Source organism: Tenrec ecaudatus, chromosome 4, assembly GCF_050624435.1.
Source record: "Tenrec ecaudatus isolate mTenEca1 chromosome 4, mTenEca1.hap1, whole genome shotgun sequence".
Classification (NCBI taxonomy): Eukaryota; Metazoa; Chordata; class Mammalia; order Afrosoricida; family Tenrecidae; genus Tenrec; species Tenrec ecaudatus.
Window position 1 is genome coordinate 144,264,344 of NC_134533.1, and position 12,882 is coordinate 144,277,225.

Sequence of the window (12,882 nt, forward strand, 5' to 3'; positions counted from 1 at the left end):
TGTTTCTGAGTTATAAATCATAAAATTGATTCACTTCTTTCCTTCATTTTAGGAATCTGGTGGGTAAAAGTCTAATTCATAGGTGAATGATAGCATCTTCCTTTATTTTTTAGCCATGAAACTCATGACTGCCCTGGTGAATGTTGCCTTAAACCTCAGTATTCATCAGGATAATACACAGAGACAATATGAAGCAGAGAGAAATAAAATGATTGGAAAGAGAGCCAATGAGAGGTTAGAATTACTGCTTCAGAAACGCAAAGAGGTAAGTTAGTTTTACATAACTAGTTTGTTTTTAGAAAATATGTTGTTGTTAGTTGTCATCATTAAATATAACTCATGACAGTAAATGTGCCTAAATAAAACTGTGTTAGGTCTTTCAAGGCTGTGACCTTTTGCAGCACATCACCAAACCTGTCTTCTAAAAAACTTCTGCATGGTTTAAGTTCACCAACCTTTCAGCTAGCAGTTCAAAACTTAAACTGTGCTACCCAAAATTCCAAACTCACTACTCCCCAGTTGATTTCAACTCACAGCAACTCTAGAGGGCAGAGTAGTGTGGCTCCTTTTGTGTTCTGAGCCTTAATCTCCAAGCAAACTATCTCAACTTCTTCCTGGAAGTACCTAGTGAGTTTGAATTGACCTTGTAGCTAACAACCCAACTCATAACCCAGTACTACACCACCAGAATTCACCCAGGGACTATTGATTGTTTTTATTTTACTTCATAAAGGTTTGTGCTTATGTTTTTATTCTTTTCTTTTCTTTTTTATAAATCATTTTGTTGTGGGCTCTTACAGATCTAACAACAATCCATTCATTAATTAAATCAAGCATGTTTGTACATATGTTGCCATCATCATTTTCAACACATTTTCTTTGTACTTGAGAGCTTGGTATGGGCTGCTCTTTTTCCCTCCCTCCCAAAATATTTTCTTAAAAGTTAGATTGCTTGATTTCATAATTTTCAGATGAAAGGAGAAAGTTGATCAAGTGATTTAGTGTTACATAATGGCAGAAGGGAGTCACAGAACATCTTCCCTTGGGAAGATTATCAAGGAATTAGATTTTGCAGTAGTTGTGTTGCTATTCGCTCAGTCAAAAATGGATTTCTACAACACTGTATTTCTAGGAAAAAGCCTAAGATAATTAACTGATGTGTAAGGTATTCCTATAAATAAGATTGATCCCTCTTTTAAGTGAAAATTTCCTATATGTGTTAAAAGTGACTTTAAAGTGGATTTTTAAAGAAAAACATTTTTATTTACCTAGTCGAAAATAAAATTTTAGATCTACAGTACTGGCCTACTTTTTAATCTTGAGGGTGTTAGAAGGAAATACTACATGGCTACAAAGGAACTGTTGTCAGTGAGCAATAATTTACAACAGAAGACAACCCACAGTAAACTTAGAGTTAAAATTTAACTTTGCAATATGTGTAATACTATGGAAGTAAATATTTGTAGTATGCTTCAGTGAGTATTGCCAACCAAAATAAATACATCTATTCTTAATTCTTTTTATATGATAAATGCAGAAGCTTTATTTTTTTAACTTTAAGTTTTAGTAATGTGAATGATTTGTTGTAAAATTAGTTCTAAGCCTATTTCAGTAAAACCTGAAACAAATAATATAGCGAAACAATCTGTAGGAATTTTATTTGTTAAACTTATGCATATAGTAAACAGAACTGTTTTCTTCAATAGTGCTACACAGACAATTCAAGACAAATGAGAATGAGAAAAATGCCTTGAATGTCACTTTGTACAAGGGCCTTTGTTAATTTCATTTTATTGCTCCATTTTTACCACTGTTGATCACTATCCTTGTAGTGATCCCTGTCCTCCTCCTATTTGTTGGACTTGACTTACTCTCAGTGATACAAGCTAATCTGATACAGACTAAAGTAATTGGATACTTTTCGTGAAGTTGAAAGTTCTTGTAAAGTGGTAATCCCAGTTGATCCATTATGAAAAAATACAGAACTAAATTTGGCACCTGGCTTGCATTCCAGAAGCATTGAATTGTGGCATTATCCCAAAGCAGGTGGTATTTTGAAACTAGGAGACTAGAACCCTTGGTTGCACCACCTCTCCCTGTTAATTAATGTCTGTGGGAATGAGTATGTGTGTGTCTGTGTTTGAACTAGAGAAATTAATAAAGCCACTGTAGTAAAGCTGTGAAATAATGTAAGTATACTGGTGATTATAATAAATGAGTAAAAGAATTAAGTAATCCAAATGAAACTAAAACAGGAATTAAGTATTGTGTAGTACTTTAATTTTTTTGTCTTATTTTTTTGTTTCAGCTACAAGAAAATCAAGATGAAATTGAAAATATGATGAACTCTATTTTTAAGGGTATATTTGTTCATAGATACCGGTAAGGGATTTTTAAAAATCTAATTATTGCTTACTTATGGTCCTATCTATTTACAAAACTATAAAATTCCTTTTTATGATTTCGTTTTGTCTGTGTTGAGAAAACAACTTTGAATACTAAACGTTAAGTAAGTGTAGAACATTTGGGTACCACTACTACCCTGCACTCATACAAATGCAGACCATAACTTGTAGAAGGTAGCTTGTCTACTTGCATATGCACTGATTAATGTTCATTAATAAGATAGCATTACCTTAACATGACCTTAATATTATATCATTGATTATCTTGACATTTGAAAAATTAAATTTCCTACATTTTTTCCGTGCAGTGTTAGTCATTTTATTCCATGGGAAATTAACCAACTGTTGTTTCTTTAATATCCCTGTGAACTAAGGTTCACCCATGTGAATAATGCAGTTACTTTATACTCTTATTTGCATTCATAATACAAGTGAAAGTAATAGCTGTTCTCACATTTTTGTTAAGATTCTTTGTAAATTGGTGTATCTTCCTTTGATATCTGAAAACTTTAAAAATATGAGTTCTAATTTTTGAAGATAATATTTCACATAAAATTAATGAATCACATATATTGTTAACTTATCTTAAGTGTGAAGTGTTTCAGTAGATGATGATAATGCTGTTAGGTGCCGTATGTTCAGTTCCAACTCTTACTGACCCATGTACAATGAAATGAAACACTGCTCAGTCCTGTGCCATCCTCACAATTGTTCCTTTGGTTGAACCTATTGTTGCAGCCATTGTGTTGGTCTATTTTGTCAACGGTCTCCTTTGTTTGACTGCCCTTCCACTTTACCAAGCATGGTGACCTTCTCCAAGGACTGGTCTGTCCAAAGTATTACCATATTCACCTCTAAGGAGCAATCTGGCTGTACTTCTTCCAGGTCATATTTGTTCTTAGGGCAGTGCATGGTATTTTGAATATTCTTCCACCAGCACCATAATTCCTAATGCAATGTCCAACTTTAACATGTATGTGAGGCAATTGGCTTGCGTTAGGCACACTTTAGTTCTCAAAGCAACTTCCATGCTTTTCAGCAGATAATTAGGAATGCTGTTTTAAATCATATTTGAGACTATAGTTGGCCTGTTAATTAAAACAGAAGAATCATAAACAAAATGAAATATACATATGTCTTTTAATAGAGATTAAATTTATTATGATGTTCATTCTTTGCTTTCAGAAATACTGTACTGATCTTGCACACTTTCTTTCAAATAAGAATATTTTAATTTATTTGGTGCTGTTACATGTGGTACTAGCTTTATTAAATTTTCTGTCTTCAGTGATTTTATTGTTAGCTTATAGAATAGTACTCAGTACCGCTGAATGTGGTCTAAGGGCATTTAGATTCTGGATGCTCTTAGGACAATCAAGTATTTTTCAAAGGAAGATAGTTTTGCTGCCCCCTTTCAAACTGACGGCGTTTTATGGTTTCTCTTGCTCTGTTGCGTGATGAGAGCCGACATCCTTGATTTGTTTCTGATTTTACTGGCAGGAACCTTTCATCACATTTCAGGAATTTCTGTTGCTGGTTTTCAGAAAGTTTTTATTAGGAATGTATATTGGGTTTTTGTCAAATGCACTTTTGAATCTATTTAAACCATTGTTTTGCTTTGCTTTATTTTTAGTGCTTCATATTTGTTTATTGTCAAATGTTAACAAATTTGTGAATTTATGGGATAAAACCCACATGGTCAGGATGTATCATCCTTTTTGTATATTGTTGGGTGAAATTTGCTAAAATTTTCCTTAAGAACTTCTGTGTCATCTACACTGATAAAAGACATACATATTTAACATTTTATATCTCTATGTCCAAGGAATCAAGTAATGTTACTGTTTTAAAATAAATTACAGTGTAGTCACTTCTCTCAAGTTTTCTGGAAAAATTAGGTATTACACAAGCTTCTTCCTATAGAAATTCTGTTGAGCCTAGAGTTTTCTTTGTGGGAATGTTTAAAGTACAAATTAAATTTTTCTAAGAAATAGAAGGCCATTCGGGTTGTTTCTCTTATGTGACCTTTGTTTATGTTTTATGTGTCATGAATTCATCTAAGTCGAATTTATGAACATAATGTTTTTGATTTTTCATTGATGAATTCACTTCGTTCTCAATACCAGTAATTTGTATATGTCTTTTCTGTCTTCCTATGTCTCTCCCTCCTCCCTTCCTTCTTTTTCTGTTCTTACCTCTCCTCCCTTATAAAAAAAATCATTTTTTTCTGATTTATCTCACAAGAACAGCTTTTTGCTTATATTGAGTTTCGTTTGTGTTCTTTTAAATTTCACTGATAATTTTACTTTATTATTGATTCCTTGCTTTTTTGTTTGTTTGATTAAAGTACACGTATCATCCTTCTTTCTTGGGTAAGGAATCTAGACACTGCTTAGCTGCATCTTCAACCATGGCCTTTAAAAATATACATTGATGTTTGCTCTCTCGGCACTGATTTAATTGTGCCCTCTAAATTTGGACTTGCTGTATTCTCTCATTTTCATACAGTTCAAAATATCCTTTTGGTGTTTTTTTCTTTTAACTGATGGGTTGTTCAGAGGTGTCATGTTATTGTTTGTTGATAAAGATTTGGGCATATTCAGTTAGTGATTTTTAAATGTCATTGTGGTCAGAGGGTGTACCTTTTATTATTGGAATATTTTGAAGTTTTGTTGCTTAGGAAAGGAGTTCTGCTTTTCTTACTTAGTGTTGTTCTTTTGTTCTTTTTCTGTGTTGTTTGAGCCTTCCTTATATTTAGCTTATTTTCTACTAGCTTATTTTCTAGCAATTATTGAGAGAAGGGTATCATAAGAATATTTTTTGTGTGAGTATTTTTCTTAGTTAGATGATTTGCACATCTTCTCACCCCATAAGCTAACCCAAAGTTTCCTGTTGTGTTTTATTAGAAACTTTCATCATTGTCTTCAGTTTAAACCTGTGAGCCATCTTAAATGACAATTAGGTAATTTAATTTTGTATAAGAATCAAAAGTCATAACACCATTTAGTATAAGACTACCCTTCCCCATTGAATTAACTTGCCACTTTTCTAGAAAATTTATTTTCCATAAATGCAAGAGCTTATTTCTGGATTTTCTAACCTCTCTGTACCCATGTCATCTGTAATATTTTATAGTAGCTCTAAAGTAACTTTCTTTTTTATTGGATCACATATATCTCTCTATTGTGTTCTTTTGAAAGGACGCTGAAAGCTTCTTAATGTTTTGTTGGTGATTGTGATGAAGCCTTATTTCTATTTGCATTTCTAGTCTGTGGGCATATAGAACAAATAGCGAAGAAAAAATATTTGTGTGTCCTTTTATATTTAGCCTCTTCCATTTCTGACATTCTTCAGTTTTTCTATGGCTGTCAAATTTTTTTGGCTGTTTTTTCTTTTAACTTTAAGGACTCCCTTTAACAATTCTTATAAGGCAGGCCTGTCAACTACAGCTTTACTTTATTTACTTTAAAACATTTTTTAACCTTCATTTTTGTAAAATCGTTTTGCTGGATATATAATTCTTGGTAGGACAGGTTTCTGCATGGCTTTCTTTTTTCTTGCAACATGTTTATGCCATTCGTAGCCTACTGACCTTTATTAGATCTAGTAAAAAGTCATTGATCCATTTGCTCCCTTATATTTTAGAGTTTTTCTCTGTAGCTCTCATGGTTTTCTCTTTGACTTTCAGCAGTTTGCCTATTATATAAGGGGACACCAAAAATAAACTGGAATCCCCCACTCCCCCTAGCCCCCACCCCGTGTATTTTTTAAAAACACAGCCTTATCACATTCAAAGTACTCTCCATTACACTTAATACATTTGTCAAATCTGTGATTCCATTCGTGGAAACATTTTCAAACTCATCTGTTTGGATGGCTGACAGCACAGCTCCCACCTATTTTTCTTTGCCTCTTTTATGTTGTCATATTGTTGTCTTTTCATGTCCCTCTTCTTTCACGGAAACCAAATAAAAAAGAAATCAAGTGGAGTGAGGTCAGGTGAGTGAGGTGTGTGGGGCAATAGAGGAATGCTGGGTTTTGGCAAAAACTGGCACATCGAGATGGCTGTGTGAGCAGGTGAATAGTCGTAGAGGCAAAACTAGTTCGCCGTCTGCCACAAATCAGGCCTTTTTTGTTCCACACTGTTCCGCAATCTTTGCAGAACCTCTAAGTAAAAAGCTTGATTAACAGTTGATCTGGTGGAACCAACTCTAAATGTACCATCCCCTTATATAAAAAAACACACAAATGAGCATCATCTTGATCTCTTTTTCACTTGACAAGCTTTTGAGGGGTGAGGTGATGATGGCGTTTTCCACTGACTTGATTGATGTTTGGTCTGGAGGGTGTAAGAATAGTACCATGCCTCATTACCCAGTAATGACCTTGGACAAAACATCTGGATCGCATCGGAGCTGTTCTTTCAAAGCACTGCATGTTTCCCTCAATGCTCTTTTTCCTGGTCACATAGAACCAGAGGCACAAATTTCACAGTGACCCTTCTCATTCCCAAATCTTCCATTAAATTTTTGAACCAAGCTCCAAGATAGTATGGATAAATTGCATGAATTTTGTTGATATTTTCATCCATTTGGGAGTTGATGGACATCCAGAATTAGGTTTGTCATCAATCGATATTTCACCTTTTTTGAAACAAGCAAATCCCTTGTACACTTGATGTCTTCCCATAGCACTGTCCTTATAAGCTGTTTTCAACATCATAGCTGTTTCTGCAGCATTTTTCCCAAACAGGAAATAAAATTTCACAGCTGTTCTCTTAAATCAGCCATCATAAGAAACGAGGTTCGAGTAAAACTGCTTTTACAAAAAAATAAATAAATTCACTGTGACCACAGAGAACCTTCCTAGGCAAAGGTTCACTAACTCAGAATGAGTTGCTTGGTGTTTGCTTAATAGGAAAAATGTATACTACAAAAGCTCCACTCTGCCTAGCACAGTTCTGGTTTTGGGGGGTACCCCTCATAAGTCTTAAATGTGAATATTATTATGTTTATTCTGCTAGCATTTATGAGACTTTTTCACCATTTTTCTCATAATTATTTTAATCCATTCCTCTTTTTTGGATTCTTGTTACACATGCTTCAGGAAAAAGATGAGGCTTTCTCCTCCCATAAAATTATAACATCAGAAACCCAACAGGGCAGTTCTACCCTGTCCTACAGAGTCACTGTGATACAATAATACTAAATTTGGTTTGGGTTTTATTGTACAAGCTAGTAACTATGATGTTGCTCCAAAGGTCTCTGGGGCTCCCTTTATTTTACTTTATTATATTTTGTCTTTTCTTTACATTCTATTTACCTATATCCAGGGGTTCTGTTTCTTCTACAAATTCAAATATGGTATTGATACCAAATAGTGATTTTTAAAATTTTTTTCTGTTATGGTGACATAGTTTTTATGCATTGGCTGTTAACTCCCTGCCAACAGTATGAAATCACCACCTGCTCTGCAGGAGAAGGATGAGGTTTTCCACTCTCGTGAAGAATTTCAATCTGGGAAACCCACATGGGAAGTTCTGTCCTGTCCTGTAGAGTCACTGAATCAGAGTCAACTCGATGGCGGTGAATTTGCTTTTTAGTATTTAGTTTTTATTATTATTGTGCTTTTCAGTTGTTTGGTTTGTTTTGCTTTTTTAATTATATATTTTTATTATGGATATAGTGGGGATGTATACATTTCAGATCATCTACTCTGTCTTTAACAGTTCAAACCCCTCATCACCCTTCTTCTCCCTCCCCCATTCTTGTTTTGTACTCTTAAGTCCATCCAGTTTTTCTCACTGGTGGTCCATCATCGTTCTTTTCACACAAGTCAACACCTACCAACCTTTGAGTCTGTTAATTAATCTTCCCTCCCTTGCACCTACCTCCCTTGGTAACCTCCAAAGCTTATTCCCCTTTGTATATAAGTTTTGGTTTTTATCCTTAAAGTAATGGCTTCATATAATGTTGTCCTTTTGTTCTTGGCTTACTTCATTCAGCATAATGATCTCCAAGTCCAGCCATGTCATGTCACCCGTGTCATCATTGTTTACAATACATGGTTTTCCATTATATACCATTGCATATAATTTTTCCAATTTTATTTTGTAGAATTTATATAGTAAAACAAATAGATTCTACATGTATAATTTCGTGACTGATTACATTGAGTTGTACAACCATTTATCCCTCTTTATCATTAGCAAACTCCTTGCCCAGTAAGGTTTCTGTTTAATCTTTCAAATATGTATTGTCAGTTTGATCCCATTTAGACAAATTGTAAAATAGTATGTTATGAAACTACTGTTCATGTAATTATAAATAACATTTGATTTTATACTCTACTTTTTTATATATAGTCAATGTAGCATAGATTTGAAAGAAGAGGTGATCTGAAAGTGAATTTTGGACACATGTTATATAAGGTGTCTACTTATCAACCTACAGATTTTAACAATTAAGTAAACAAATTATATATATTGGGGGGGAGTATAATGCTCAGATGGGCTAAGCTGATTTAAAGAATATTTCAGAGGTTATTTTTGGTTTAAGTAGAAAAAGATTTTAAAATAATTCTAGATAGCTGAATATACTAATTTGTGTAAACACCGAATCTTAAAAAGAAAAGAAACATCCAATCTTGACAAATGGTAGTTTCTTTTGTCATAGTTTTCTATTCTCTCCTAACACAAATACTAAAAGCACTGGTTTTTAGTAATAGAAATTAATTTATTTACAGTGCTAGAAGCTAAAAGATCCAGATTGTGGTCTTAGCTGGGTAAATTTTTTCTTGTGGGTATAGAATCAGGTGTTCTTTGGTTCTTTACATGACTTCACATAACATCTGTTTTCCCATGTATTTTTGTAATTTGCTCTTGTTATAATTCAGAAATGATTAAACTTAGAGCCCTTCTACTTTAGTATTAAATAGCATATCAAAGAAAATTTTTTCACATATAAATATAATAGTAAAATTCTAAAATATCAAAGATCAAGAGTAAGACTTAGAAGCAACCAAAGGGAAAAGATTAAAACTATTATTTGCATAAGTATTAAAAGGATTTTTTAACATCTTAAGAACAAAGTTAATGGTAAAAGATCACAATAGAGAAAAGTTACGAACAACTTTAGAATGAAATTGGAATTCTTATATTTCAACTTTTACTCTAAAAGATCTCAGCATGTTTTTAGAGATTTTTTCAGATAACACCAAAGTATGATATGCTCCAAACAAACTCATTCCATTTTAATCTCCTTACATCAATTGGACATCGCCTTACAGAAGGCATCACAAGGAAGAGATGAGTGAGTCTGGGTGCAGTGTAGCACCGAGGAAAGCACAAACGTTCTTTAATGCTTCCTTTCCCACTGTCACGACCTCGATTCTTCTACCTTACAAATCGGATTAGACCAGAACATGTACACTGCTACGGATATAAGGCCAAAACACAGGAAATCGAGGATAGGTAAACCCCTCAGGAGCAACAATGTGAATAGATACTGGAAGGATAAAAGGACAGGGGAAGGGGGGAGTCAATCACAGGGATCAATCTATAACCCTCTCCCAGGGGGTCAAACAACAGAAAAGTGGGTTAAGGGGTAACAGGATTATGTAAGATATGAAAATAACTATAACCTATCAAGGGTTTATGAGGGAGGGTAGGAGGGCAAAAAAATGAGATGCTGATATCAGGGGCTCAAGTAGAAAGAAAAATGATTTGAAAATGATGATGGATACATATGTACAAATGTGCTTGACACACTGGATGAATGTATGAATTGTGATTGAGAGTTGTAAAAGCACCGAATAAAAGTATTTAATTTAAAAATTTTCTATGTGACCTATAAATTGACAACAAAATGTGAATATTTACTAAGATATAGCTTTGAAATTTATGTATTGATATTTGATTTTTAATGTTACTTTTTAATATTTAGAGATGTTTTTTAAAAACAGAGGCTAAAATTCTATGAAAATATTAAGGAATAATGTAGATAGTCATGTAACCTGTTTTATATGAGACTTAAATTCCTTTATATTTTCTCTTTTGAAAAATAGTAAAATTAGATGAACAATTTTTCCGATTTTGTAAGCTTATTAATTAGTAATACATTTAAACTAATTGATCAGCTTAAAATAATAACATAAAAGAATTTATTTTACTTAGTGCAAGACTTATCAATGACTTTTAAGCTGTTCCTTTCTCACTCAGGCTATTTCCTATAGAAATATCCTCATAATTGATCTATTGATCTACTTTGCGGGGGAAATGATATTTTTTATAGTCAGATCGTAAGGACAGTTTGGTTAAGACAAATTCATTATGTGCTGTAATTTAGATAGTGGACCTTTTTGACACTCATAATTATTTCTCACTCAAAAACTCTCTTGAGAGGTTGAATAATTGTGTCAAAACATCTATCCAAAAGTTATTCTTCAGAATTCATGCTGTAATCATTTTATTTTAGTCTACATCTCTACTGAGAAAGCTTCTGGAAGGACAGTACAGGAATCATTTAAGTAACATTCCCAAGAGTTCATTTTAATTTTGTTGTAAAAGAAATTTACTACAATTCTAACTGCCAAGAAAGTAATGCAAAAAAGAATATTTAAGCTTAAATAATAAACTAAAAGTTTTTTTCTCCTAGAAAGACAGTGTGGAAACATACTAAATTATTGAATCATTGTTTCATCCTGTAAAATAGCATTAACAGTACAAGATTCATATAATTATTCCAGGCTTATTCCTCCCTCGTTTTTCTTTTTTGTAGAAGCCAAGTTAAGAGTATCCTAACTTCTTTTTTAATTCTTCATTTCAAGGCCCACAAACCACAATGCTATGAAAATTGGTCTAATTGTATGGCAACAGTTCAAATCAGTCAATATCTCAAAGCATGCCACATTGTTTGTAATAACCTCTTAAGTAGAATGTTAATCTCCAGAGGGGAAAAAGATGGTTTCTGTTAGTAAGATGATGATAGAAATGATGAAAGAATACTCAGTGTATGTAGGTGATCACAGTAAAATGAGGGTAGTGTGGGCAATAGGAATAACTGAGAGTAATGGGTACGCATATGAATAAACCAAATGAAAACAAGACAGGTTATGGAGACATTACTAAGAGTCTTTACACCTGGACAAATAATGTATCAGTTACCTTTTTCCATTTAACAGTTTATCCCAAAACTTGGCAGCATAAAACAACATTAGCTAGTTTTTATGGGTTAACAAATGAGATTAGCTGATGTTTATGACTTCACAGTCTAAGATTGAATTCAAGACATCAGTTAGAATTGCAGCCATCTGGGGGCTTGCTTGGGCTTGGAAGATCTATTTTTAAGATGGCTTATTCTCATAGCTGGTAAAAGAAGGCCTCAAATACATACAAAGTTTTACATAACAGAGCTTAAATATGCTCAATACGTGGCAGCTGCCTTACCCCAGAGGAAGTGACCCAAGACAAAGAAAATAAAATCTTGATTTCTTTAGGATTCTCAGGAGTCACAGTTCATCATTTCTACTACATCATAATCACTAGATCCAAGCTGTTCAGTCCATGCACAATCAAGAGAAAGTAGATTAGTCTCCTCTAAAATGAATATTTACAAATAATTTGTGGACATACTGTAAAACCGTAACAAAGGAGTTTTAATTTTACTATCTAGTCAGTCATTACAGACTATAATCACAATAGAGAATGATTAATAGAGCAAGGTGGTTTCGGGAGGCAACGTGAATTGGAGCAGTAGAACCCAGATAGAAGACAAGAGCTAAGAACTTTTTTTACGACAGCAGGTTAAGCTTTCTGACTACAAGTGATCAAATGGTAAGTCTAGAAAAAGAATATTTAAATGTTTAATATCCAGGTGGGAAGGGTTAGCCTTAGCATTTGAACTAGAAAAAAACTAGAATTTAATCAAAACAAATTGATTCAAAACACCAACAATGTACATAGAGGGGAAATCTCAAGAATATACGCTGTTTAAGACTCTAGTAGTCTAGACCAAAAGGCATTAAATGAAACCAGGCACAGAAGTAAGGATGAGTATAAGAAATATTTTGATCTGGATGACAATCTGGAGGAGAAACAATGAGACCGACAGTTGGGGCGGGGTGGGGGATGGAATAGGGGAAGGTGGGTGTTATGTAAGGAAGTGGTGTTAACAAACCCAGGAACAAGGAAACAACAAGTGATCCAAATTGGTAGTGAGGTGGGTGTGGGATGCCTGGTAAGGCATGATCAAGGGCAATGTAACGAAGAGGTATAGCTGAAACCTAGGTGAGGATGGAGCATGATAGTGGGACAGGAGGAAAGTTAAGGGAAATAGAGGAAAGAGCTGGGAGGCAAAGGGCATTTATAGAGATCTAGATAAAGACATGTATATATACAAATATATTTATATGAGGATGGGGAAATAGATCTATGTGCCTATATTTATAGGTTTAGTATTAAGGTGGCAGAAGGACATTG

The 12,882-nt window shown here is 33.7% G+C and overlaps 1 protein-coding gene across 3 annotated transcripts in view; it reads left to right on the plus strand.

The window, feature by feature from the left end:
* The window catches only part of STAG1 (STAG1 cohesin complex component), a 390,900-nt gene that overhangs the window by 253,144 nt on the left and 124,874 nt on the right, over positions 1–12,882 (plus strand). For all 3 annotated transcript variants that reach the window (XM_075546879.1, XM_075546878.1, XM_075546877.1), the window contains 2 exons: positions 114–265; positions 2,309–2,382. In XM_075546879.1, the coding sequence (XP_075402994.1) occupies positions 114–265; positions 2,309–2,382 (226 nt within the window). The remainder of the gene's footprint in view (positions 1–113; positions 266–2,308; positions 2,383–12,882) is intronic.